This window comes from Anomaloglossus baeobatrachus, chromosome 9 (assembly GCF_048569485.1).
Source record: "Anomaloglossus baeobatrachus isolate aAnoBae1 chromosome 9, aAnoBae1.hap1, whole genome shotgun sequence".
In the NCBI taxonomy this organism is placed as follows: Eukaryota; Metazoa; Chordata; class Amphibia; order Anura; family Aromobatidae; genus Anomaloglossus; species Anomaloglossus baeobatrachus.
In genome coordinates, this window is record NC_134361.1 from 55,892,314 (window position 1) to 55,917,109 (window position 24,796).

General features: G+C 47.8%; 1 protein-coding gene across 4 annotated transcripts in view; it reads left to right on the plus strand.

Moving 5' to 3' along the window:
• Nucleotides 1-24,796, plus strand: part of DOCK11 (dedicator of cytokinesis 11) — a 449,693-nt gene that overhangs the window by 247,976 nt on the left and 176,921 nt on the right. For 2 of the 4 annotated variants that reach the window (XM_075323721.1, XM_075323722.1), the window contains exon 31: nt 22,560-22,598. The exons of the other annotated variants lie outside the window; for them this stretch is intronic. In XM_075323721.1, the coding sequence (XP_075179836.1) occupies nt 22,560-22,598 (39 nt within the window). The remainder of the gene's footprint in view (nt 1-22,559; nt 22,599-24,796) is intronic. 4 annotated transcript variants of the gene reach the window in all.

The following is a 24,796-nucleotide window of genomic DNA, read 5'->3' on the forward strand; positions in this document are numbered from 1 at the left end:
CCTTTTTATGGGAATACTCAAAAAGTTCCTGCTTGTCAATCTTTTAATGGAGAATCATAAAGAAGATAAGTATATTGCATTATGGGGACAACTTGTCTGGCAGCTTTGTATGTGCGCAGCTCTGATTGACACACTCATACCAACAGATCATTTTCTGTGGCACTGTTGGGCTGTTAGGCTGTTAGACATACTGTACTTTATATTATGTGTGAAAAAAACATGATGGCCAGTTCTCCTTTTACATTATTATTGTGCAGGGATTAGTATTAGCCCAGGAGTTAGGATGCCAATGAGCTTAGCAAATTTCAATTGGTGCCTAATAGTGATGAGTGAATCAATAAAGATTTACTTTCACTTTATATTTTACTAAAAATTTTTTAGTAATAGTGATGAGTGAGCACTTCCATGCTCGGGTGCTCAGTACTCGTAACTAGTGATGAGCGAGCACTACCATGCTCAGGTGCTCAGTACTCGTAAGTAGTGATGAGTGGGCACTACCATGCTCGGGTGCTCAGTACTCGTAACTAGTGATGAGCGGGCACTACCATGCTCAGGTGCTCAGTACTCGTAAGTAGTGATGAGTGGGCACTACCATGCTCAGGTGCTCTGTACTCGTAACTAGTGATGAGCGGTGTTACGGTTGCTGCGAGCACTGGAGACTATGTCCAGATTTCTTGCTACTGCACATGTGCGAGCGCTGGAGACTAAGTCCAGATTTCTTGCTACTGCACATGTGCGAGCGCCGGAGACTAAGTCGTATCTTGGAGCCATTGCACATGTGCGGGTGACATCATCGCTGACACGAGGTCACATGTCTCTGACACCTTCTATGCCGATTGGTCGCTGTCATGTGCTTGTGATGCCTTGCTCGGTGATAGGCCAGCATGACGTCACTCCTGTCGTTCTGGCAGCGGATTGGCTCTGGTGTCCTCCATCTTGGATGAGGCACAGAGTCTATATAAGACCCTGACACACGCCGCATGGCGCTCAGTCCTCTTGGTTCATGCATAAGAGTAGACGCTCTGTGCGCGTTCCTCTAGGCATTCCTCTGTCTATGCTAGGTGAGCGCTACCGGCAGGGTAGCGTTCTTATACCTTACAGCTTCGGCTGCTATCCGTATCCTTACCTCTTAGGGGAGCGGACATAGGCAGGTGCCTGAGGCACATGGTCTGGCTGGGCCTTGTGGTTCGACTCGTAGGTGGACGTTGCCGCTAGGGTAACGTTCCTTATACTGCGTCTGGCAGTTGTTCGTATCCTCGCACACTAGGGGAGCGAACAGAGGTAGGAGCTTTGTGCGGCTTACGCTGCTGTTCGTCTCTTTTGCACCACTAGAAGAGCGGACCTAGGCAGGTGCCATATCTAGTGGTTCGTGTCCTCGCACACTAGTGGAGCGAACGCAGGTAGGAGCTTTGTGCGGCTTACGCTGCTGTTCGTCTCTTTTGCACCACTAGAAGAGCGGACCTAGGTAGGTGCCATTTCGCACACATTGCCTTTGTCTCTGTGATTATTAACAGAGATCATTCCACACACCCTCCAAGTAAGGGAGGAATTGCTTTACTTACGTATTATATCCTTCTGTGAGTTAACAGAGGTATTGCACTCTGCCATAGTCTGCAGCAGAGTCTTTGCACGGTGGACCCTGACTGTCTGATACTCCTTTAGGTTATCAGACAGCCCCCCGTAACATTAGGACTGAGCCAAGGGTCTGGCAGTTATGGCAGAATATCAGCAGTTACACCGTTACATACAAGTACTTGAGTCACGGCTCAAGAGTATAGAGGATAAACCTCAGACCATGGTGACATCTGCACATGATCCTCGACTTGCTCTGCCAAACAGATATTCTGGCGATGCCAGATCATGTCGTGGTTTCATTAGTCAGTGTCAGATACACCTAGAGGTCAACTCTTCTCGCTTCTCTACGGAGAGGTCCAGAGTAGGCTTTATCATCTCCTTACTTCAGGACAAAGCCTTAGAATGGGCGACTCCCCTATGGGAGCGCTCTGATGTGGTTACTCTGAGACATCAAGACTTTCTTGATGCTCTTAAGGCGGTATTCATGGGTCCGCAGGTTACCCATGATGCGGCCCTGAGACTGTTAGATCTATCTCAGGGTTCGTTATCCACTAGTTCTTATGCCATTGCTTTTAGAACTCTGGTGGCAGAACTAGATTGGCCAGAGAAGGTGTTGATTCCTATCTTCTGGAGAGGGTTGGCAGGCTATGTCAAGGATGCTCTTGCTACTCGTGAGGTCCCTGCTTCTCTGGAGGACTTGATCACAGTAGCAACGAGGATCGATGTACGCCATAAGGAACGTAGACTCGAGGTCTCTTCCTCACGCCCTAAGCATCGGGCTATTCCAGTTGTTGAGGGTCCACTACCATCTTCCTCAGCATCTGAAACATCTCCCACTCCTATGGAGTTAGGTCATACGTCTTCCAGACTACGCAAGTCTGGTCCTCCTATATGTTACGTATGTCGTCAGGCTGGGCACTATGCCAACAAGTGTCCTAGTCGTCAGGGAAACTCCCTGGCCTAGTAACCATTAGAGGGGGGTTACTAGAGACGTCTTCTGCACCCTCTAAGTGTTGTATCCCAGGTCAGCTCTCGTTATCTGAGAATACATGGCCTATTATGGCTTTTGTGGATTCCAGAGCTGACGGGACTTTTGTGTCCTCAGGATTTGTAAAGGGACACAATATTCCCTCTATCATGTTAGAGGCGCCTATTCCTGTCCGTGTTGTTAATGGAACTATGTTGTCTGACTCCATTACATTGAGGACAGTTCCCTTGCGCCTTTCCCTGTCTCAGGGTCACATAGAGGAGATTTCTTTTCTTGTTTTGCCTGAGGGTATAGACGACATCCTTCTGGGTCTCCCATGGCTTCGGACTCATGCTCCTCACATTGACTGGGAGTCTGACAGCATTATTAGTTGGGGTTCGAAATGTCAGTCCCGATGTCTTCCCTTACCACCTAAGGTCATTGCGGTTGCATCTACTGATCTCTCTCCCATACCTACACCCTATCTGGATTTCGCTGACGTGTTCTCCAAACAGGGTGCTGAGGTTCTTCCACCCCATAGGCCGTATGACTGTGCCATAGACCTTATCCCAGGTTCGGTTCCACCTAAAGGCAGGGTTTACCCCCTGTCGATACCTGAGTCGGAGGCCATGTCGACCTATATAAGAGAGAGTTTAGAGAAGGGGTTCTTTCGTAAGTTTGTCTCTCCCGCGGGACCTGGGTTTTTCTTTGTTCGGAAGAAAGAGGGTGATTTGCGTCCCTGCATAGATTACAGGGGTCTCAACGCAATCACAATAAAGAACAAATACCCATTACCTTTAATTTCAGAGCTCTTTGACAGATTGAGAGGAGCTCAAGTTTTTACAAAGTTGGATCTGCGGGGTGCGTATAACTTGGTACGAATTCGAAAGGGTGACGAATGGAAGACCGCTTTTAACACCCGAGACGGTCACTATGAATACCTCGTCATGCCTTTTGGGTTATGTAATGCACCCGCAGTATTTCAGGACTTCGTAAACGATGTGTTCAGGGATTTACTGTTATCCTCAGTAGTGGTGTATCTGGACGACATCCTGATTTTTTCTCCTGATCTGGAGACTCATCGTCAGGATGTCGTTCGTGTCCTTTCCCGTTTAAGGGAGCACTCATTGTTTGCTAAACTCGAAAAATGTGTATTCGAGCAGTCCTCATTGCCTTTTTTGGGTTACATTATCTCACAAGAGGGCCTGTCTATGGATCCTGCGAAGCTCTCTGCTGTCCTGCAATGGTCCGAACCTCATTCCTTGAAGGCGGTGCAACGCTTCTTAGGATTCATAAATTATTACAGGCAGTTCATACCCCATTTTTCTACTTTGGTGGCCCCTTTGGTGGCCTTGACTAAGAAAGGTGCTAATCCCAAAGCCTGGTCTACTGAGACATCTCAGGCTTTTGAGGCAGTAAAAAGACACTTTTCAACTGCTCCCGTTCTTCAAAGACCCGATGAGAGTAAGCCCTTCCTCTTAGAGGTTGATGCCTCTTCAGTGGGTGCTGGTGCGGTCTTGTATCAAAAGAACGGTGCAGGTAGAAAAAGGCCGTGTTTCTTCTTTGCGAAAACCTTTTCACCAGCAGAGAGAAACTATACCATTGGGGATAGGGAACTGCTCGCCTTGAGATTAGCCTTGGAGGAGTGGCGTCACTTGCTGGAAGGAGCGTAACATCCTTTCCAGGTCTATACAGACCATAAGAATCTGACGTACTTACAAACCGCTCAGCGTCTGAATCCTCGCCAAGCCCGCTGGTCCTTGTTTTTCTCCCGCTTTCACTTCTCCATCAACTATCTGTCTGGGAGTAAGAATAACAAGGCAGACGCCCTGTCTCGCTCTATGCTTTCTACCCAGGAGGAGATTGACGAACCTCGTCTTATCCTTCCCTCCAGGGTTTTTCATACGCTCTCCCCTGTGACGTTAGACCAAATCCCACCGGGCAAGACCTTTGTTCCGCCTGATCGACAGAATGATATACTGTCATGGGCCCACACCTCAAAGGTGGGTGGGCATTTTGGTATTAGGCGGACACGAGAGTTACTGGAGAGGTGGTATTGGTGGCCACACTTAGCCAGCCACGTCAAGAGATATGTCGGTTCCTACTACTCGTGTGCTCGCAACCGTCCATTACGGCAGAGACCGGCTGGACTCTTGCATCCTTTACCAGTGCCATATAGACCATGGGAGGTGGTAGGCATGGACTTTGTGGGTGATCTTCCATGTTCACAGGGACATAGATTTGTGTGGGTCATTACGGACCATTTCTCCCGGATGGTTCATCTCGTACCGTTATCGAGAATCCCATCTTCCAGGGTACTAGCCAAACTATTCCTCAAGCATGTCTTTAGGCTTCACGGGATGCCAGATCGTATCATTTGTGATAGAGGCCCGCAATTTACTTCCCGTTTCTGGCGAGATCTTTGTAGCCTTCTGCAAATTGAGTTGAATCTCTCTTCGGCATACCATCCGGAGACCAATGGTTTGGTTGAGCGTACCAATCAATCTATGATTATATACCTTCGACACTTTGTTGCTGAGAACCACGATAACTGGTCCTCCCTCCTACCCTGGGCAGAATTTGCCCTTAACAATTCGCTGGCTGAGGCCACTGGGCAGACACCGTTCGTACTCAATAATGGGCAACACCCTAGGGTACCGGTACCGTTTCCCGCTGCTGCACCTCCTCCTCTTGTGGCCGACTGGGCAACTAATGCCAGAGAGGTTTGGGATCGGACTCAAGAGTCGATCCAAGCAGCTAAGGACCGTATGAAGACGGTGTCCGATCGGTTTCGTCGCCCGGCTCCTGTCTTTTCTCCAGGGGACTTTGTGTGGCTCTCTGCAAAACACGTGAGACTTAGAGTGAGCTCTGTCAAATTTGCTCCTCGCTTCCTGGGTCCTTATGAGGTTCTTCGACAGGTAAATCCTGTAGTCTACCAATTGAAGTTACCCGTCCATCTTAAGATTCATGACAAATTCCATGTCTCACTGCTAAAGCCGGCTATTTTACCTCACGCTCGTGAAGTGCACTCTCCTGCCTCTGATTCCTCTTGCTCTAGCTATGAGGTACGAGCCATAGTTGGTTCTAAGATGGTTAGAGGGCGCAGGTTCTTCTTGATAGATTGGGAGGGTTACGGCCCGGAACATCGCTCTTGGGAGCCTGAGGAGGCTGTCCATGCTCCCGACTTAGTTGCCGATTACCTGCGTCGCCGGGAGGGGGGGCCCTTGAGGGGGAGGTACTGTTACGGTTGCTGCGAGCACTGGAGACTAAGTCCAGATTTCTTACTACTGCACATGTGCGAGCGCTGGAGACTAAGTCCAGATTTCTTGCTACTGCACATGTGCGAGCGCTGGAGACTAAGTCCAGATTTCTTGCTACTGCACATGTGCGAGCGCCGGAGACTAAGTCCTATCTTGGAGCCATTGCACATGTGCGGGTGACATCATCTCTGACACGAGGTCACATGTCTCTGACACCTTCTATGCCGATTGGTCGCTGGTCATGTGCTTGTGATGCCTTGCTCGGTGATAGGCCAGCATGACGTCACTCCTGTCGTTCTGGCAGCGGATTGGCTCTGGTGTCCTCCATCTTGGATGAGGCACAGAGTCTATATAAGACCCTGACACACGCCGCATGGCGCTCAGTCCTCTTGGTTCATGCATAAGAGTAGACGCTCTGTGCGCGTTCCTCTAGGCATTCCTCTGTCTATGCTAGGTGAGCGCTACCGGCAGGGTAGCGTTCTTATACCTTACAGCTTCGGCTGCTGTCCGTATCCTTACCTCTTAGGGGAGCGGACATAGGCAGGTGCCTGAGGCACATGGTCTGGCTGGGCCTTGTGGTTCGACTCGTAGGTGGACGTTGCCGCTAGGGTAACGTTCCTTATACTGCGTCTGGCAGTTGTTCGTATCCTCGCACACTAGGGGAGCGAACAGAGGTAGGCGCTTTGTGCGGCTTACGCTGCTGTTCGTCTCTTTTGCACCACTAGAAGAGCGGACCTAGGCAGGTGCCATATCTAGTGGTTCGTGTCCTCGCACACTAGTGGAGCGAACGCAGGTAGGAGCTTTGTGCGGCTTACGCTGCTGTTCGTCTCTTTTGCACCACTAGAAGAGCGGACCTAGGTAGGTGCCATTTCGCACACATTGCCTTTGTCTCTGTGATTATTAACAGAGATCATTCCACACACCCTCCAAGTAAGGGAGGAATTGCTTTACTTACTTATTATATCCTTCTGTGAGTTAACAGAGGTATTGCACTCTGCCATAGTCTGCAGCAGAGTCTTTGCACGGTGGACCCTGACTGTCTGATACTCCTTTAGGTTATCAGACAGCCCCCCGTAACAAGCGGGCACTACCATGCTCAGGTGCTCCGTACTCGTAACTAGTGATGAGTGAGCACTACCATGCTCGGGTGCTCAGTACTCGTAAGTAGTGATGAGTGGGCACTACCATGCTCAGGTGCTCAGTACTCGTAACTAGTGATGAGCGGGCACTACCATGCTCGGGTGCTCAGTACCCATAACTAGTGATGAGCGGGCACTACCATGCTCGGGTGCTCAGTACTAGTAACTAGTGATGAGTGAGCACTACCATGCTCGGGTGCTCAGTACTAGTAACTAGTCATGAGTGAGCACTACTATGCTCGGGTGCTCAGTACTAGTAACTAGTGATGAGTGAGCACTACCATGCTTAGGTGCTCAGTACTCATAACTAGTGATGAGCGGGCACTACCATGCTCGGGTGCTCAGTACTCGTAACAAATACTTGAATGTTCGGATGGGCGCAACTCGTGTACCGAGTATAATGGAAGTCAATGGGGGACTCGAGCACTTTTCCAGAAGATTTTTCAGAAAACTGCTTGAGTTCCCCATTGACCAAGTCACACTCATCCGATTGTCCAACTGCTCTTAGTACCAAGCATCCGAGCATGGTAGCACTCACTCATCACTAGTGCCTAACCTTTGGGCTACTTTTTAGTCTGAGCCTCATGCAGCATGGGCCCAGTAGTGGGGGGAAAAAAAATCTATGCAGTCCTGAGCGTGACATTACTGATTTTTTCTTGATGTTAAAGGGGTGTTTGTATGGTATACAATATGCATGTGAAAAAAAAGAAGACTTCAGTACGTGCTTGTTCACCTCCATGATTGACAGCTTGCTGTGCTTCCAAAAGCTCAATTATGCAGTCATCTCCGGTACACACTATCTAGACAGGTGTGATGGGTTCTTTAAATAGTTGTATAACATAATGCGTGCATACTTCATACATCAATGAAAAATCTCTTTATGAATTTTAGCCTGAGGACTAGGCTTTGCAAAGCTGTCAGAATAGAGCTGCGGTAGAGCACTTTGGGACTGCTGATATTTTTCTGAGCAATGTAATTTGTTATTTTCCTCAGACCCATAGACAATGCATGGAGTGGCTGTGGGTATGCAGGTCTGCTGTTTCATGCAGTGCTTTGGATTTGTGGAGGTCCCGATAGTCAAACCCGTATCAATCAGTAACGCGATAGATTTTACCTATTATATACACTGGAGATCAAAATTAGAGAACAATGTATGATCACTTGCTTTTTTCCGAAATAATGTAATCTACATTGATGAACATTTGAAGGTTTTGTGTAGGGGGTGCACCATGCCGCTAGAACAGAGATTTACAAAAGATCCAAAGTTTATCAAAATAAAACCTTTATTTTGCCCAAAATGTGATGATCATAATTAGAGAACAGCCATGACTGCAGCACAGAGAAAGATTAAAAGTACAATTTTTGAAGGTAACAACAGTCACAATCAGTAGGACGTGCACAGGCCGTCGCTGTGAATGTCTTCAGCACATCTGCGGCCACAGGACATCACTAGTCTCTCACACTGCTCTGGTGTGATTTTGGCCACTCTTCTTCCAGTCTCTCCCACAGTTGTGGGTTTCTTGGCCATAACTTTGTCACCATGGATTTCTAGAGGTTTTCTATTGGGTTTAGACTCTGGGCTGGCCATTTCATTGTTTCAGTGTTTTCTGTTTCAAGGAACTGATGCACTCCTTTTGCTGTGTGACAGGGGGCATGATGCTGCAGGAAAATTGCTGACTGATTGATAAATGCAAGTAAGGAACCATGTGTTGTTGAAGAAGGTTCTGATCCACACTTGCATTCACTCTGCCATGTGGCTGTATGAGAAGTCCAACTCCTGCTGCAGAAAATATTCCCCAAACCGTGACACTTCCTCCACCACCTTTCACTGACTTCTTAACAGACTTTGGGTTCAGCCTTCCCCCAGTTTGTCAATGAACATTATATTTCCCATCAGACCCAAATAAATTAAACTTGCTTTCATCACTAAAATGAACTGTGGACCATTTCTCCTCTGTCTACGCAACATGCTCCTCACCAAGGTGAGTCTAGCCTTGTGATTCTTTCTGCTAATGAGTGGTTTAGTCACTGCAGTGGGCTTTCAGTCCAAATGCTCTTAAACGTCATGACACTGTATGACGGGACAGATCCTTACTCTGTTCAGTGCTGAACTGGCGAACAAGTCTAGCTGCAGTGTGGAAACAATTACCCATGGAGAGTCTCCGCATTATCCTGTCCTCTCTTGCGAGGGCGACCATCATTCTTGGGGGAATTGAAAGAGTTTCTGATGTCGTAAAGATGCAATATTCTCAAAATCACAGACTTGGAACCACCAACTTCTCTTGCTATGGCTGATAGGGTCACCCCTTTGCTCTTCATCTGGACAACCTGCTGCCGGAGGGTTTCAGTCACTTTGGAATGGCACACCATTTTTGCAAAATCAGTGCAAACTGGAAAGTTAGGCTGTTAGTTAAATAGGGTTTGTCAGATAATTAAGGAAATTAGCACCAGGTGCCAGATTAACACCAATATCTTGCAGGTATCTAAAAGTGTTCTCTAATTTTGATCAGTGTTCATTTACATTTTACGTATGTGTCAAACACTTTACACTTAAAGGGGTTGTCTCCTTATGTATTTTCAGGAGTATAAGGAGACACATATTTCAGGCTGTTCCTGAGCCATGCCATAGCCCAAACTGTCAATCATTAGTAGTGACCTCCCAGCAATATGGATAGCTGCAGAGCATCACTGGCAATCTTTAAAGCAAAGGTCTTACAAGTTTGCGCTCCTTGCGTAGGAAACTGGCCATTTCTGGTAGCTTGCAGAAGTTTCTGGTAACCTACGCAAAGAGCTGTAAACTATTGAAATAAAAAGCTGTCCATTTTTGAGAATGGAGAGGATTTTAAATAAAGGTCAATTACAAAGTTGCTTGTTTTTACAAGGACTTTGCAATTTTATCCATAATAGGTGATGAAACAACCCTCTTTAAACACGTTTATTTGATTTTTTTTTTTTTTTACTTTTTCCCAGAAAAAATGTCTCTTTTAACTATGCACTGTCTGGTATTGCATTTATTTGATATGAAGTAAACTGCATCGATCCCATGTAAAAAAAAATGCTATTTTTGTGGAAACCTTATATTAAAAAATACTAAGGGTACTTTCACACTTGCGTTTTTTTTTTTCTTTCGTCACAATCCGCCCTTTTGGAAAACAGCGGAATCCGTTAATGTATTCCGCTGTTTTCCATAGACTTGTATGGATGACGGATTGTGCCAAAAGGAGCTGCGTTGCTTCCGCTGGGCGACGCTCCGTTGCTTCCGCCCAGCGGGAGGAACGCAGCATGTAACTTTTTTTGAGCAGCAGAATCCTCAGGATTTCACTGCGCATGTTCTCTCTTTGGTCCCTGCACCCGTAACCAAGGTAAATATCGGGTAACCAAGCAAAGTGCTTTGCCTAGTTATACCCGATATTTACCCTGGGTACGTGTGCAGGGAGCCCGATACTTCCCCGCTTGGCTCTGCCCCCTTCCACACTCCACTCTGCATGTATACACACACACACACTCACCTGTCCTCAGCACCATGGCCCCGCTCGGCTCCACCCACCCCACACTCCGCCCCCGCACACATTCTCGGCGGCCGAGCGATCAGCTGATCACCCGGCGGGCGGCTGCTGTGAGCGATCAGCTGATCACCCGGCGGGCGGCTGCTGTGAGCGATCAGCTGATCACCCGGCGGGCGGCTGCTGTGAGCGATCAGCTGATCACCCGGCGGGCGGCTGCTGTGAGCGATCAGCTGATCACCCGGCGGGCGGCTGCTGTGAGCGATCAGCTGATCACCCGGCGGGCGGCTGCTGTGAGCGATCAGCTGATCACCCGGCGGGCGGCTGCTGTGAGCGATCAGCTGATCACCCGGCGGGCGGCTGCTGTGAGCGATCAGCTGATCACCCGGCGGGCGGCTGCTGTGAGCGATCAGCTGATCACCCGGCGGGCGGCTGCTGTGAGCGATCAGCTGATCACCCGGCGGGCGGCTGCTGTGAGCGATCAGCTGATCACCCGGCGGGCGGCTGCTGTGAGCGATCAGCTGATCACCCGGCGGGCGGCTGCTGTGAGCGATCAGCTGATCACCCGGCGGGCGGCTGCTGTGAGCGATCAGCTGATCACCCGGCGACCGGCTGCTGTGAGCGATCAGCTGATCACCCGGCGGGCGGCTGCTGTGAGCGATCAGCTGATCATCCGGCGGGCGGCTGCTGTGAGCGATCAGCTGATCGTTCACAATAGTCTGCCGCTGGTAAACTGTAAAAAAAAAAGAAAAAAAAACCAAAACGGATTCCGTTGTTTTGCAGCATCCGTTGTGCCACTATATGCAACATATCCATTGCATCTGTCACACAACGCAATGCAACGGATACCGTTCAACGCAAGTGTGAAACTAGCCAAAAATGGAATTAAAGCTATGCAGATATCTGTACATTGTAAAGGATCTATGCAATAAAAGGGATTAATTTCATATTCACTTCAACAAGATAAAGCTGCAATATTTTACATCGTCACTTATAACTAGATGGCAGAAGGTATAAAGAGTGAAGTAAAGATTGAAGAAGGAGCATTGCATGCACAAATGCCATGGCTAGGGATGAGCTAACCTGAGGTTCGGTGTTCGATATTCGTACCAAACACAGTCTTTTAACCCCTTCAGCTCCCGGGCACATTCCGTTTTTGCGTTTTTCTTTTTGCTCCCCTTCTTCCGAGAGCCGTAACTTTTTTATTTTTCCGTCAATCTTGCCATATGAGGGCTTGTTTTTTGCGGGACAAGTTGTACTTTTAAATGAATCCATAAGTTTTACCATATGGTGTACTGGAAAACAACAAAAAAATTCCAAGTGTGGAAAAACTGCAAAAAAAGTGTGATGGCACAATAGTTTTTGGGATGTTTTATTCACGGTGTTCACTATATGGTAAAACTGATGTGTCATTGTGATGCCTGAGGTCGGTGCGAGTTTGTTGACACCAAACATAAATAGGTTTACTTGTATATAAGGGGTTAAAAAAATTCACAAGCTTGTCCAATAAAAGTGGCGTGCGTTTTGCGCCATTTTCCGAAACCCTTAGCGTTCTCATTTTTTGGGTTTTATGGCTCACTGATGGCTTATTTTTTGCGTCTTGAGCTGACGTTTCTAATGGTACCATTTTTGCGCAGATGCTACATTTTGATCGCCTGTTATTGCATTTTGTAAAAAAAACGTACTTTTGGCGTTTGGAATTTTTTTGCCACTACTCCGTTCACCAATCAGATTAATTGATTTTATATTTTGATCGGGCATTTCTGAATGCGGCGATACCAAATATGTGTATATATTTTATTTTTTAACCCTTTAATTTTCAATGGGGTGAAAGGGGGGTGATTTGAACTTTTAGGGGGGGTTTTTTTAAACTTTTTTTATACTTTTTTTTTTTTATTTTACTAGTCCCCCTAGGTGGCTATAGCGATCAGCAATCCGATCGCTCTTCCCTATCTGCTGATCACAGCTATACAGCTGTAAACAGCAGATACAGTCACTTCCTGCTTCACTGGCCTCCGGGCCGAGTGAAAACGGAAGTGACTCGTCATAGCTGCAGGCGTCATCACATGACCCTGTGCTGCCATGGCAACCACTGAAAGTCACGTGATCACTCACGTGACTTCCGTTGGGGGTGGTGGTAAGTAAAAATCGTGACTGCGCGTATATACATCTTGCTGCCAGACTTTGGCAGCGAGATGTAAGGGGTTAATGTTAAGCGTGGAATGCGATTCCACTCGTAACATGCAGGCACACGTCAGCTGTTGAAAACAGCTGATATGAGCGCGGATCGCCGCATCCTGCTCGCGGCAGGGGGCGGGGCTTAGCGGCACACTCTCCATGACGTAAAGATCCGTCAAAGGTCGTTAAGGGGTTTAAAAAAACAAAAAAAACAAAGTTCGGAGTTTGGTGCTTTATGTATACATACCACTCGCACGAGCATCACTGTGCTCCGGTACGCTTGGTCCTCAGCCCTGTGTGAGCCCCTTGCAGTTTTGGAACAGCTAGCACTGGGTAACAATGTGATTGTAGGTAGTGCACCGAAAGAAAAAAGTAATGGAAAAAATCCTTCCACCCTTCCCCGGAAGTGATCTGTTTATGGCTGGCTGCATGTGACCGGAGACCTGAACTACCCAGTCAGTTACTTCCATTAGGGTTCAGGTCAAGTCCGGGTCCCAAACCAAACTTTATCTAATGTCCGGCTGAACCCGCCGAACCGAACGTCCATGGCTCCACTCATCTCTAGTCATGGCACCTTCAAACAGCTAATGAGATCCATGAGTTAGAGCCCTGCCAATCTGATATTGATGAGCCTAAAACAGGCCATTAACATTCTGATTGCGGGAATTAACCCTTGTAAGGCTATGTGCGCACATTGTGTATTTGCATGCAGTTACGCTGCGATCTGCACTGCCTAACAGGCCACTGTATTGGTACGCTATGCTTTACTGTTTAAACCAAATATATCATAAGGTAAACGCACAAATAACAGATCTAGTGTGTATATATTTTATTTATTCACTATATATAGTAGATTTGAACATTACTGTATTTATTCAAGTAATGAATTTCCTAAAGAGGACCTTTCACCTGAATAGCTGAAAAAACCCAAACCTTTTTATTTTTTTAATTTCTACTCTCCGTTGCATAGATATCATCTTGTAAAACTTAGGATATAATCTGTCAGTTTATCTCCAAAACTATGTATATGTACTTGTAGCTCTTTCATGGACCAGAATACCTTAATACTTTAATACAGCAATACACCTCCAGTGGTGAAAAAAGTATTTAGTCAGCCACCAATTGTGCAAGTTCTCCCACTTAAAAAGAAGAGGTTGGCCTGTAATTGACATCATAGGCAACCACAACTATGAGAGACAAAATGAGAAAACAAATCCAGAAAATCACCCATTTGGGGAATTAACAGCAAAATATATTATCTGCATGCCTTGACATATTCTACATTGCAGATAGTGATATATATATATATATATATATATATATATAGATATAGATATAGATATAGATATATATATATAGATAGATAGATAGATAGATAGATAGATAGATAGATAGATAGATAGATAGAGAGAGATAGAGAGAGAGAGAGGGATATATATATATATATATAGATATATCTATATATATAATTGCCTTATTCTGTCTGTCTGTCTGTCTGTCTTGCTCCAAAATTGTGTCCTTACGGTGACACAAAGCTGATTGGCCGCTGGGCTCGCCATGGCCCCGCCCCCCGCACAGATTGGCCGCTCGCCCAGGCTGCGCCCCCACACGGATTGGCCGGCCGCTCGCCCAGGCTCCGCCCCCCCCACAGATTGGCCTCTCGCCCCGGCACCCTGCAGGCATTGGCAACTCGGCCACGCCACGCCCCCCTCACGCAATGCACGCTAGCTCTGGCCCTGCCCCCCCACGCATTCCCCGAACCGACACGGTCAGGGAGCCACGACTACCAGGTGAGTACTGTACCCCTGGGAGCCCACATCAGCGTACGCCGCCAAACCAGCCGACACATACCCTCGCATTGCTGGGGCTGGCCGGCGTATGCTGGTGTGGGCTCCCGTGCGAGCGGGGGACGAGATACGCTGGTAACCATGGTAGCATAGTTACCAGCGCATCAAGGTCCTGCAGCGGCGGAAAATACACACACGCACGCACATAACAGCACACACACACACACACACACACCTCACACACACACACCTCACACACACATCACATCGCATCCACATACTCACAACATCCTGGGATATCGCTTGCTTCTCGGCGGCGATACTGTGCTGTGAGCTTCCAGGACCTGCCGGAGGATCACATGGCCAGAAGCATGTGGTATCTCCGGATGTTGTGAGTATAAGCGCGTATGTGCGATATCGTCAATGTGTGTGTGCGTGAGTGTATGCGATCGGGTGTGTGTGAGTGTATGCGATCGGGTGTGTGTGAGTGTCGGCAGAGGAGCACGGCGTGCTGGAGGAGGCTGGGAGGAGAGTGGCTGATCCTGGGGAAGGCTGGGATGGGGAGGCTGAGAGAAGAGAGGCTGATGCTGGGGGAGGCTGAGGCTGGGGTACGCTGGGAGGAGAGAGGCTGATGCTGGGGACCGAAAAGGCTGATGCTGGGAGGAGAGAGGCTGATGCTGGGGGAGGCTGAGGCTGGGGTAGGCTGGGAGGAGAGAGGCTGATGCTGGGAGGAGAGAGGCTGATGCTGGGAGGAGAGAGGCTAATGCTGGGGGAGGCTGAGGCTGGGGTAGGCTGGGAGGAGAGAGGCTGATGCTGGGAGGAGAGAGGCTGATGCTGGGAGGAGAGAGGCTGATGCTGGGGACAGAAAAGGCTGATGCTGGGATGAGAGAGGCTGATGCTGGGGACAGAGAGGCTGATGCTGGGGACAGAGAGGCTGATGCTGCGGGTAGAGAGGCTGATGCTGCGGGTAGAGAGGCTGATGCTGGTGCAGCATGGGGGATGGAGCACGATGGGGGGTGCGCAGCATGGGGAATGGAGCACGTTTGGGAGTGCGCAGCATGGCGGATGGAGCACGTTTGGGAGTGCGCAGCATGGCGGATGGAGCACGTTTGGGAGTGCGCAGCATGGCGGATGAACCACGTTTGGGAGTGCGCAGCATGGCGGATGGAGAACGTTTGGGAGTGCGCAGCATGGCGGATGGAGCACGTTTGGGAGTGTGCAGCATGGTGGATGGAGCACGTTTGGGAGTGCGCAGCATGGTGGATGGAGCACGTTTGGGAGTGCGCAGCATGGCGGATGGAGCACGTTTGGGAGTGCGCAGCATGGGGGATGCAGCACGATGGCGAGTGCGGAGTATAGCGGATGGAGCACGTTTGGGAGTGCGCAGCATCGCGGATGGAGCACGTTTGGGAGTGCGCAGCATGGCGGATGGAGCACGTTTGGGAGTGCGCAGCATGGCGGATGGAGCACGTTTGGGAGTGCGCAGCATGGGAGATGGAGCATGATGGGGGGTGCGCAGCATAGGGGATGGAGCACGATGGGGAGTGCGCTGCATGGGGGATGGAGCACGATGGGGAGTGCGGAGTATGGTGGATGGAGCACGTTTGGGAGTGCGCAGCATGGCGGATGGAGCACGTTTGGGAGTGCGGAGTATGGTGGATGGAGCACGTTTGGGAGTGCGCAGCATGGCGGATGGAGCACGTTTGGGAGTGCACAGCATGGGAGATGGAGCACGATGGGGGGTGCGCAGCATAGGGGATGGAGCACGATGGGGAGTGCGCTGCATGGGGGATGGAGCACGATGGGGAGTGCGCTGCATGGGGGATGGAGCACGATGGGAAGTGCACACCTCCCCCCAACACACACACACACGCGCACGCACTGCACAACACACCACACACACACACTGGGAACCACAAACAACTGCCCTACACAGACACCCACACACACAGACAACGCTGCACACACACAACACCCAACACGCAAACACCGCGGCACACACAAATATACGCACATACCGCACAACACACACATTGCACAAAAGATACCTCCCCCCAAAACACACCACACACACACAAACCGCGCAACACACACACACACAACGCTACAGACACACAGCGCTCCACAAACAACGCAACACACATACAACACCGCTCTCACCCCCCGTCACACCCAGACAACACCCAGAACATGTACAGCCCCTACACAAACACTTGGTAACTACACACAACAACATCTATATATATATATATATATAACAAAAATCATACATGAACTACACAATACGTAAATTCTAGAATACCCGATGCGTAGAATCGGGCCACCTTCTAGTATATATATAATCACATACCTAGATGACTAATTATTGAAGATTTATATATGTATTTTGGATATGAGTAAAGGCCGCTTTACACACTGCGATATCGGTCCCGATATCGCTAGTGTAGGTAGCCGCCCCCATCTGTTGTGCGACACGGGCAAATCGCTGCCTGTGCCGCACAACATCGCCCAGACCCGTCACACATACTTACCTGCCCGGCGACGTCGCTGTGACCGGCGAACCGCCTCCTTTCTAAGGGGGGTGGTCCGTGCGGCGTCACAGCGACGTCACTGAGCGGCAGCCCAATAGAAGCAGAGGGGCGGAGATGAGCAGGACGTAACATCCCGCCCACCTCCTTCCTTCCGCATAGCGGCCGGGAGGCAGGTAAGGAGAGGTTCCTCGTTCCTGCGGTGTCACACGGAGTGATGTGTGCTGCCGCAGGAACGAGGAACAACTTCGTTACTGCAGCAGTAACGATTTTTGAGAATGGACCCCCATGTCACCGATGAGCGATTTTGCACGTTTTTGCAACGTTGCAAAATCGCTCATCGGTGTCACATGCAACGACATCGCTAATGCGGCCGGATGTGCGTCACTAATTCCGTGACCCCAACGAGTTCGCATTAGCGATGTCGTAGCGTGTAAAGCCCCCTTAAGTTACTATGGACTCAATGATCCCTATATGTGCATATATGTGCTCTATATAATATTGAGATTAATTTTTGAATGGAGCTAGGAGTATAATATAAGATTTTACTAATGTTATTTGATACACTTGAATATATTATGTATTATGATATATGTGACACTAGATGGTATCAGATTGCAATGTAGAATATGATTATTATGTGACGCCCTGGGCAAGCCAGGGGTCACAGGTCATCACACCACCGCACCCTACACCCCAGTTAGGAACACCAAAGCTAACCAGAAATCCTTGTTGCTTTCCTCCAGGGGCTGGTGTCCACACCAGGGGGTGGGCCAGGCGGTTGGCTCCGCCCACCGAGGAGTTCACAGCCCTGGAGGCGGGAAGAACCAGGCAGATAGAGTTTGGAGGGAGAAGTGGAAGGAGTAAACAAGCAGATGAGTTTAGGAAGTGAAGGTAGAAGGAAGTGAAGTAGTAGTGGAGCTAAGGAGTAAAAGTGACAGTTTGTAAAGCCTGAAGTTAGTCCGGGTGTGTGACCCGGGCTGAGAGACAGCAAGGTCAGCAGACGGCGGTGATTGTCCGCAGGGGTGACTGCTCGGAGGTTGCTGGAAGGACCGCGGACGGGTAGTGGCCCGGCGGTCTGGAGCAGTATACGAAGAACAGTCAGCACCAGGGCAGGGGCCTTTCGGATCCCGGCAAGGCTAGGAGTCGCCATAATTTTCCAAATCCGTCAGTGAAGGGGACGGCTGTCTCCCAACAACCAAGTCCCGATTGAAGGCAACAGTCCAACCGTTACAGAGAGACACCGCCACCGCCAGGGCACCAGTTTCTCAGGGCCAGCGCCTGCGGGCAAAGTAGGGCTCCTCCGGCCCATATCCAAGCCGGGGAGCGAGTTACCGGTGGGAACCCATCGCAACCATCATCAACTTAGGTGCAGGACAGAGGGACCGTCACCGTCATCTACTGGGGAAAGCAAGTGCAGCCGTCCGTGGGAACCGTCTTTCCAGCCGTGTGTTTTACCGAAAACTGTGTCAACGTCTCAGGCTGAGTGAGTACCACAGTGCCGCAAGGCACAGCGCTGCCCCTGCGTCCCTGCGCCCACCAAGCCCTGCATCTCCCACCTCATCACTGGGCCCCGGGATCACCAGCTCCTACCCACGGAGGGGCAACACAACAGCTAGCTGCTTCATATCATCATTCCCGGGATCCTCATACAGAGCAGCGGTGGTGCCAACAAATCACCACAACCGTGGGTGGCGTCACGGACAATAAACTATATCCCAAAACCCAATCCCCTTTCACTCACGGGCGAGGAGCGCCGCTAGAGTCAGACATTGTCTGCACTGTATGTCCCGTAACTCATAAATACAAATTATAATAATTTTAATTGCAAAAAATGTATGTGTATTCATGGACTTTATTATAATAGAAATTAAGAAGTGACCATCGGTCATCTATAGGTGATGTCCAGAAAATCAACTTGTCTGATTTTGCAAGATTTTATTTTCAAATTATGGTGGAAAATAAGTATTTAGGTCAATAACAAAAGTTAATCTCAATATTTTGTTATATATCTTTTGTTGGCAATGACAGAGGTCAAACGTTTTCTCTAAGTCTTCACAAGGCTGGCACACACTGTTGATGGTATGCTGGCCCATTTCTCTATGCAGATCTCCTCTAGAGCAGTGATGCTTTGGGCCTGTCGCTGGGCAGCACAGACTTTCAACTCCCTCCAGAATGTTTTCTATAGGGTTGAGATGTGAAGACTGGCTAGGCCACTCCAGGACCTTCATATGCTTCTTACGAAGCCACATCTTCATTGAGCTGGCGGTGTGCTTGGGATCATTATCATGCTGAAAGATCCAGCCATGTTTCATCTTCAGTGCAACTAAAAATCTAATGATACATGGCCCCCTTCATTCTTTCTTGTACATGGATCAGTCGTCCTTGTCCCTTTGTAGAGAAACAGCCCTAAAGCATGATGTTGCCACCCCCATGCTTCACAGTAGGTATGGTGTTCTTTGGATGCAACTCAGCATTCTGTCTCCTCCAAACATGATGAGTTGTGTTTCTACCAAACAGTTCTACTTTGGTTTCATCAGACCATGTGACATTCTCCCAATACTCTTCTGGATAATCCAAATGCTCTCTAGCAAACTTCAGATGGGCCCGGACATATACTAGCTTAAGCAGGGGGACACTTCTGGCACTGCGGTATCTGAGTCCCTGGCGGCATAGTGTTTTACTGATAGTAGCCCTTGTTACGGTGGTCCCAGCTCTATGCAGGTCATTTACTAGGTCCCCCCGTGTGGTACTGGGATTTATGCTCACCATTCTTGTGATCATTTTAACCCCACGGGGTGAGATCTTGTGTGGAGCCCCAGATCGAGGGAGATTATCAGTGGTCTCGTATGTCTTCCATTTTCTTATTATTGCTCCCACAGTTGATTTCATCACACCAAGCTGCTTGCTTATTGCAGATTGTCTTCCCAGCCTGGTGCAGGGCTACAATTTTGTTTCTGGTGTCCTTCGACAGCTCTTTGGTCTTCACCATAGTGGAGTTTTGCGTGTGACTGTTTGAGGTTGTGGACAGGTGTCTTTTATACTGATAACAAGTTCCAACAGGTGTTATTACTACAGGTAATGAGTAGAGGACAGAGGAGGCTCTTAAAGAAGAAGTTACAGGTCTTCTGTGAGAGCTAGAAATCTTGCACATTTTTAGATAACTAAATACTTATTTTCCACCACAATTTACAAAAAAAATCTTGCAAAATCAGGCAAGGTAATTTTCTGGATTTGTTTTCTCATTTTGTCTTTTATAGTTGTGGTCTACCTGTGATGTCAATTACAGGCCTCTCTCATCTTTTTTAAGTAGAAGAACTTGTACACTTGGTGGCTAATTACTTTTTTCCCCACTGTACATTGCCAGACCTTTCTTCCATTGCTAAGAAAACTGTCTGTCTTTACATGTCTCATAAAGAAGAAACCTGCTCTAAGTTATTGTTATGATAAGTTCTTCTATCTCCCGTATGTTACTGCCTCCTTATGATTGGTCAATTTCATGCAGGGGAAGATGAACATGCCCCCAGAGAAGAATCTCTGCTAAGGCTCCCTAAAACATAGATTATAGCCTAAAGTTTTTTTATTATTATTATTATTATTATTTTTAAAAGAATACTAAAGTTAAATCATAAGCAAAAATAAATAGGAATGTTAAAATAATTTGTCTCAGCTTTCTTGACATTTACTTGTCATAATAGATACCCAAGATAAAAAGTATATTGATTAGTTTTAGGGTAGCTGGGAGGAAGATTGCTGTAGCAGAAACTGTTCCTTACTTTTCTGTCTCCAATGCAGGATAAAAAAAGCTCAGCTTGCTCTTTTGTTTCCTAAAGGGGGCTTTACACGCTACGACATTGCTAATGCGAACTCGTTGGGGGTCACGGAATTGGTGACGCACATCCGGCCGCATTAGCGATGCCGTTGCGTGTGACACCTATGAGCGATTTTGCATCGTTGCAAAAACGTGCAAAATCGCTCATCGGTGACATGGGGGTCCATTCTCAAAAATCGTTACTGCAGCAGTAACAAAGTTGTTCCTCGTTCCTGCGGCAGCACACATCGCTCCGTGTGACACCGCAGGAACGAGGAACCTCTCCTTACCTGCCTCCCGGCCGCTATGCGGAAGGAGGGAGGTGGGCAGGATGTTACGTCCCGCTCATCTCCGCCCCTCTGCTTCTATTGGGCGGCGGTTCAGTGACGCAGCTGTGACGTCACTGTGACGCTGAACGAACCGCCCCCTTAGAAAGGAGGCGGTTCACCGGTCACAGCGACGTCGCCGGGCAGGTAAGTAGTGTGACGGGTCTGGGCAATGTTGTGCGGCACGGGCAGCGATTTGCCCGTGTCGCACAACAGATGGGGGCGGGTACCCATGCTAGCGATATCGGTACCGATATCGCAGCGTGTAAAGCGGCCTTAAGGCTGTGTGCCCATGTGTGCGTTGTGCATGCTTTTATGCCGTGTATTGCACCGCAGCGTAAAAGCATGCGTCCTGCGTCCCCAATCTATTAAGATTGTGCATAATCCATCTGCACGTTGCGTTTTAGAACGCAGCATTTGGATGCTGAAATATTTTGCCAAAATGCTGCGCTCTAAAAAGCAAAATGTCACTTCTTTGTGCGTTCTGGATGCTTTTCCCACTCGGTCTATGGCAGAGCAAGCATCCAGAATCCATGAATTTTGCAAGAATTCTGCATTCACAATGCATTCAAAACGCAGCTTTTCAGCTGCGTTTTGAAACACACATGCAGTGACTTAAACGTTGTGGAATAGAACGCAGACGTGCGCACATACGCTTAAGGGCAATTTACAAGCAGCGACATCACTAGCGATGTCTCTACCGAAAGCACCCGCCCCCGTCGTTTGTGCGTCACGGGCAAATCGCTGCCCGTGGCGCACAATATCGCTAGGACCCGTCACACATACTTAACTTCCTAGCGACGTCACTGTGGGCGGCGAACAACCTCTTTTTTAAGGGGGAGGATCGTGCGCCATCACAGCGGCGTCACACAGCGGCCCGCCAATAGAAGCGGAGGGGCGGAGACCAGCTGCATTAACGACACGCCCACCTCATTGCCGGCAGGACGCAGGAACGCTGTTGTTCATCGTTCCCGGGGTGTCACACGTAGCGATGTGTGCTGCCTCAGGAACGACAAACAACCTGCGTCCAGAACAAGCAACGATTTTTTTGAAAATGAATGACGTGTCAACGATTAGGTGAGTATTTTTGATCGATAACACTCGCTCATAGGTTTCACACGCAACGACATCACTAACGAGGCCGGATGTGCGTCACGAATTCCGTGACCCCGACGACATATCGTTAGCGATATCGTTGCGTGTAAAGTCCCCTTTACACTTATTTTTTTAGTCTGTTACCTGCCAAAGATTCCTTCTTTCTCCTCCTCACTTAGCCAAGATTTTTTCAGTGGTGCATAGGTTGACAGAGGAGTTTATCAAGGAGGTACAAACACTGTCACCTCTTACCTGATCCCAAATTGCCTAAGTTCATTGTGTCTTCTGTGCCTCATGTTAGTCCTGCTGATTAAAGACTTTGTCCAAAATTATTTACTGTTCCATTAAATTATTTTATACTTTTACTTTTTGTTTTCACAAAACCATTAGATTTGTTATCATATGCCGTGGAGCGGTTCACGTCTGTAGGTAGGTTGGTCTGGTAATGTTAATTCACGTCCATAATGAAATGACTCAATCTTTGCTGATTCACTTTCCATTCATTAACACTCACTAACATTACGGCAAACAGATGGCTTCTCTTACTACTAACATGGCTAAACGCTGCAAAACAAAAAAAGAAAAGCTGGCTGCTATTTTGCCTCTGAAAGTGCCTAGCCGCTGACGAAAACGGAAGTGTTCTCATTGACCGAGCAGTCTGATCTGTCGGTATCATTGCATAGGGCAGGAGGAGATGAGCAGACCAATATAGAGGTTCATTGGAAGAGATATTTGTATTTTAAGGCATTGTTCACATGTTCAGTTCTATGTCTGTAGCCCATCCCGTATTAAAAAACAAACAGGAAAAAATGCTTTGTTTTCAATCTTTAATAGATTAGTTTTTAGTAGAAGTGTTTCCGAATAACCCTAGTGTTTTATATGCCTCTGCAGTACTTACAAAGTATCCAGCATTTTCATTTTTGCTTTATAAATCAATAGTACACATGAAAAATGTCAAATTCTAATATATCTTATCATGTCCACTGTTGATTTATTAAATAAAAATTATAAATGACAGTTAAGACCCTGTCACACACACAGATTAATCTTTGGCAGATCTGTGGTTGCAGTGAAATCATGGACTTATTGTTCCATTTGTATACAGTCACAAACCTGGCACTGATTGTCCACAATTTCACTGCAACCACAGATCTGCCACAGATCTGCCACAGATCTGCCACAGATCTGCCACAGATCTGCCACAGATCTGCCACAGATCTGCCACAGATCTACCACAGATCTACCACAGATCTACCACAGATCTGCCACAGATCTACCACAGATCTGCCACAGATCTACCACAGATCTGCCACAGATTTATCTGTGTGTGTGTGACAGGGCCTTTACTCTTTAAAAGGAGCCAATCACCAGGATTGTCGTATATAACCTAAAGCCAGTGCTATACTGGCACTATCAGGCTGATTCTATACATACCTGTAGTGGTCAGCTCGGATGTTTAGGTTTTGAAATCTAAGAAAGTAAAGTTTATAAAATCAGCAGCTTCTTGAGTGAGGATCAGATAATATCTGGAGGAGGGGGTAATATCTCGTAAAAATCCCTGAGCACCCCTGATTGTGATGTTTTTGCCATCTCAAAACTGATGGAAAAATGTAAATAACTACTAAACATGTGAACATAGCCTGAGAACTTTTTTTGGCTGAAACATCCAGGGGGCGGTTTTTATCAGTGACTGACAGCTGTCTCTATATATGCATGCTCATACAAGGAAGGCTGTCAGTCACTGATGAGACTGGACACTCAAATTTTGAGCCATGAATGTACAGAGATCTAAATGATTAAAATACAAATGATAAAATATCCATCTATTCAGTTCCTCCTGCTCTATAACAACATGGCAGAATATTGGACGACATTTTTTGGGTGCTTGAAAAAATTGAGTGTAATGTCTCGTAAAAATCCCTGAGCACCCCTGATTGTGATGTTTTTATCCATTTTGTGGTGTGTCTTTCCATTGCAGAGATATTCACATTTGTTACTTATTGAGGGCAGTATGTGAAATTTTTACTGACAGACCAAGCGAAGATTTCATCAGAGTCTTCTATGGGGGTGTGGACTTTTGCGCCTCCTTCCTAGAAGCTACCAATTACAGCTCAGTACCTGATCTAGCGGTCTCAGACACCGCCAAGCTGTGATTGCCAGCGTCTGGGAGGGATGGATGAAAGCTAACACCCCAGAGAAGACTCTGAAGAAACATCCAGTGAACTATAAACAGAGATTTCACATTCTACTCTCCAAAAGGAACAAATATTTGCGCCGCAGTGCAAAACAAAAACAAAAGAAGCTTAGGCTGCTTTCACACTACGTTTTTTTAACATGCGTCATGAACGTTTTTTTAACGCAAAAACGGATCCAGTGCAAATGCGTTTTCATTTCAATGCATTTGCAATGGACTCGCGTCAACATGCGTTCACATGCGTTTGCGTGCATTATAGTGAGGATCAAGCGACTTGCAGTTTTTTAACTTTTTTCAAAAACGCTACTTGTAGCGTTTTTGAGCTGCGTCTAAATACTGTTTTTCACTGGATCCTGACTATACTGCATGCAAACGCATGTGAACGCTGGCATGCTGATAGATGGGATCCTGCTTGCTCTACTGAGCATGCCCA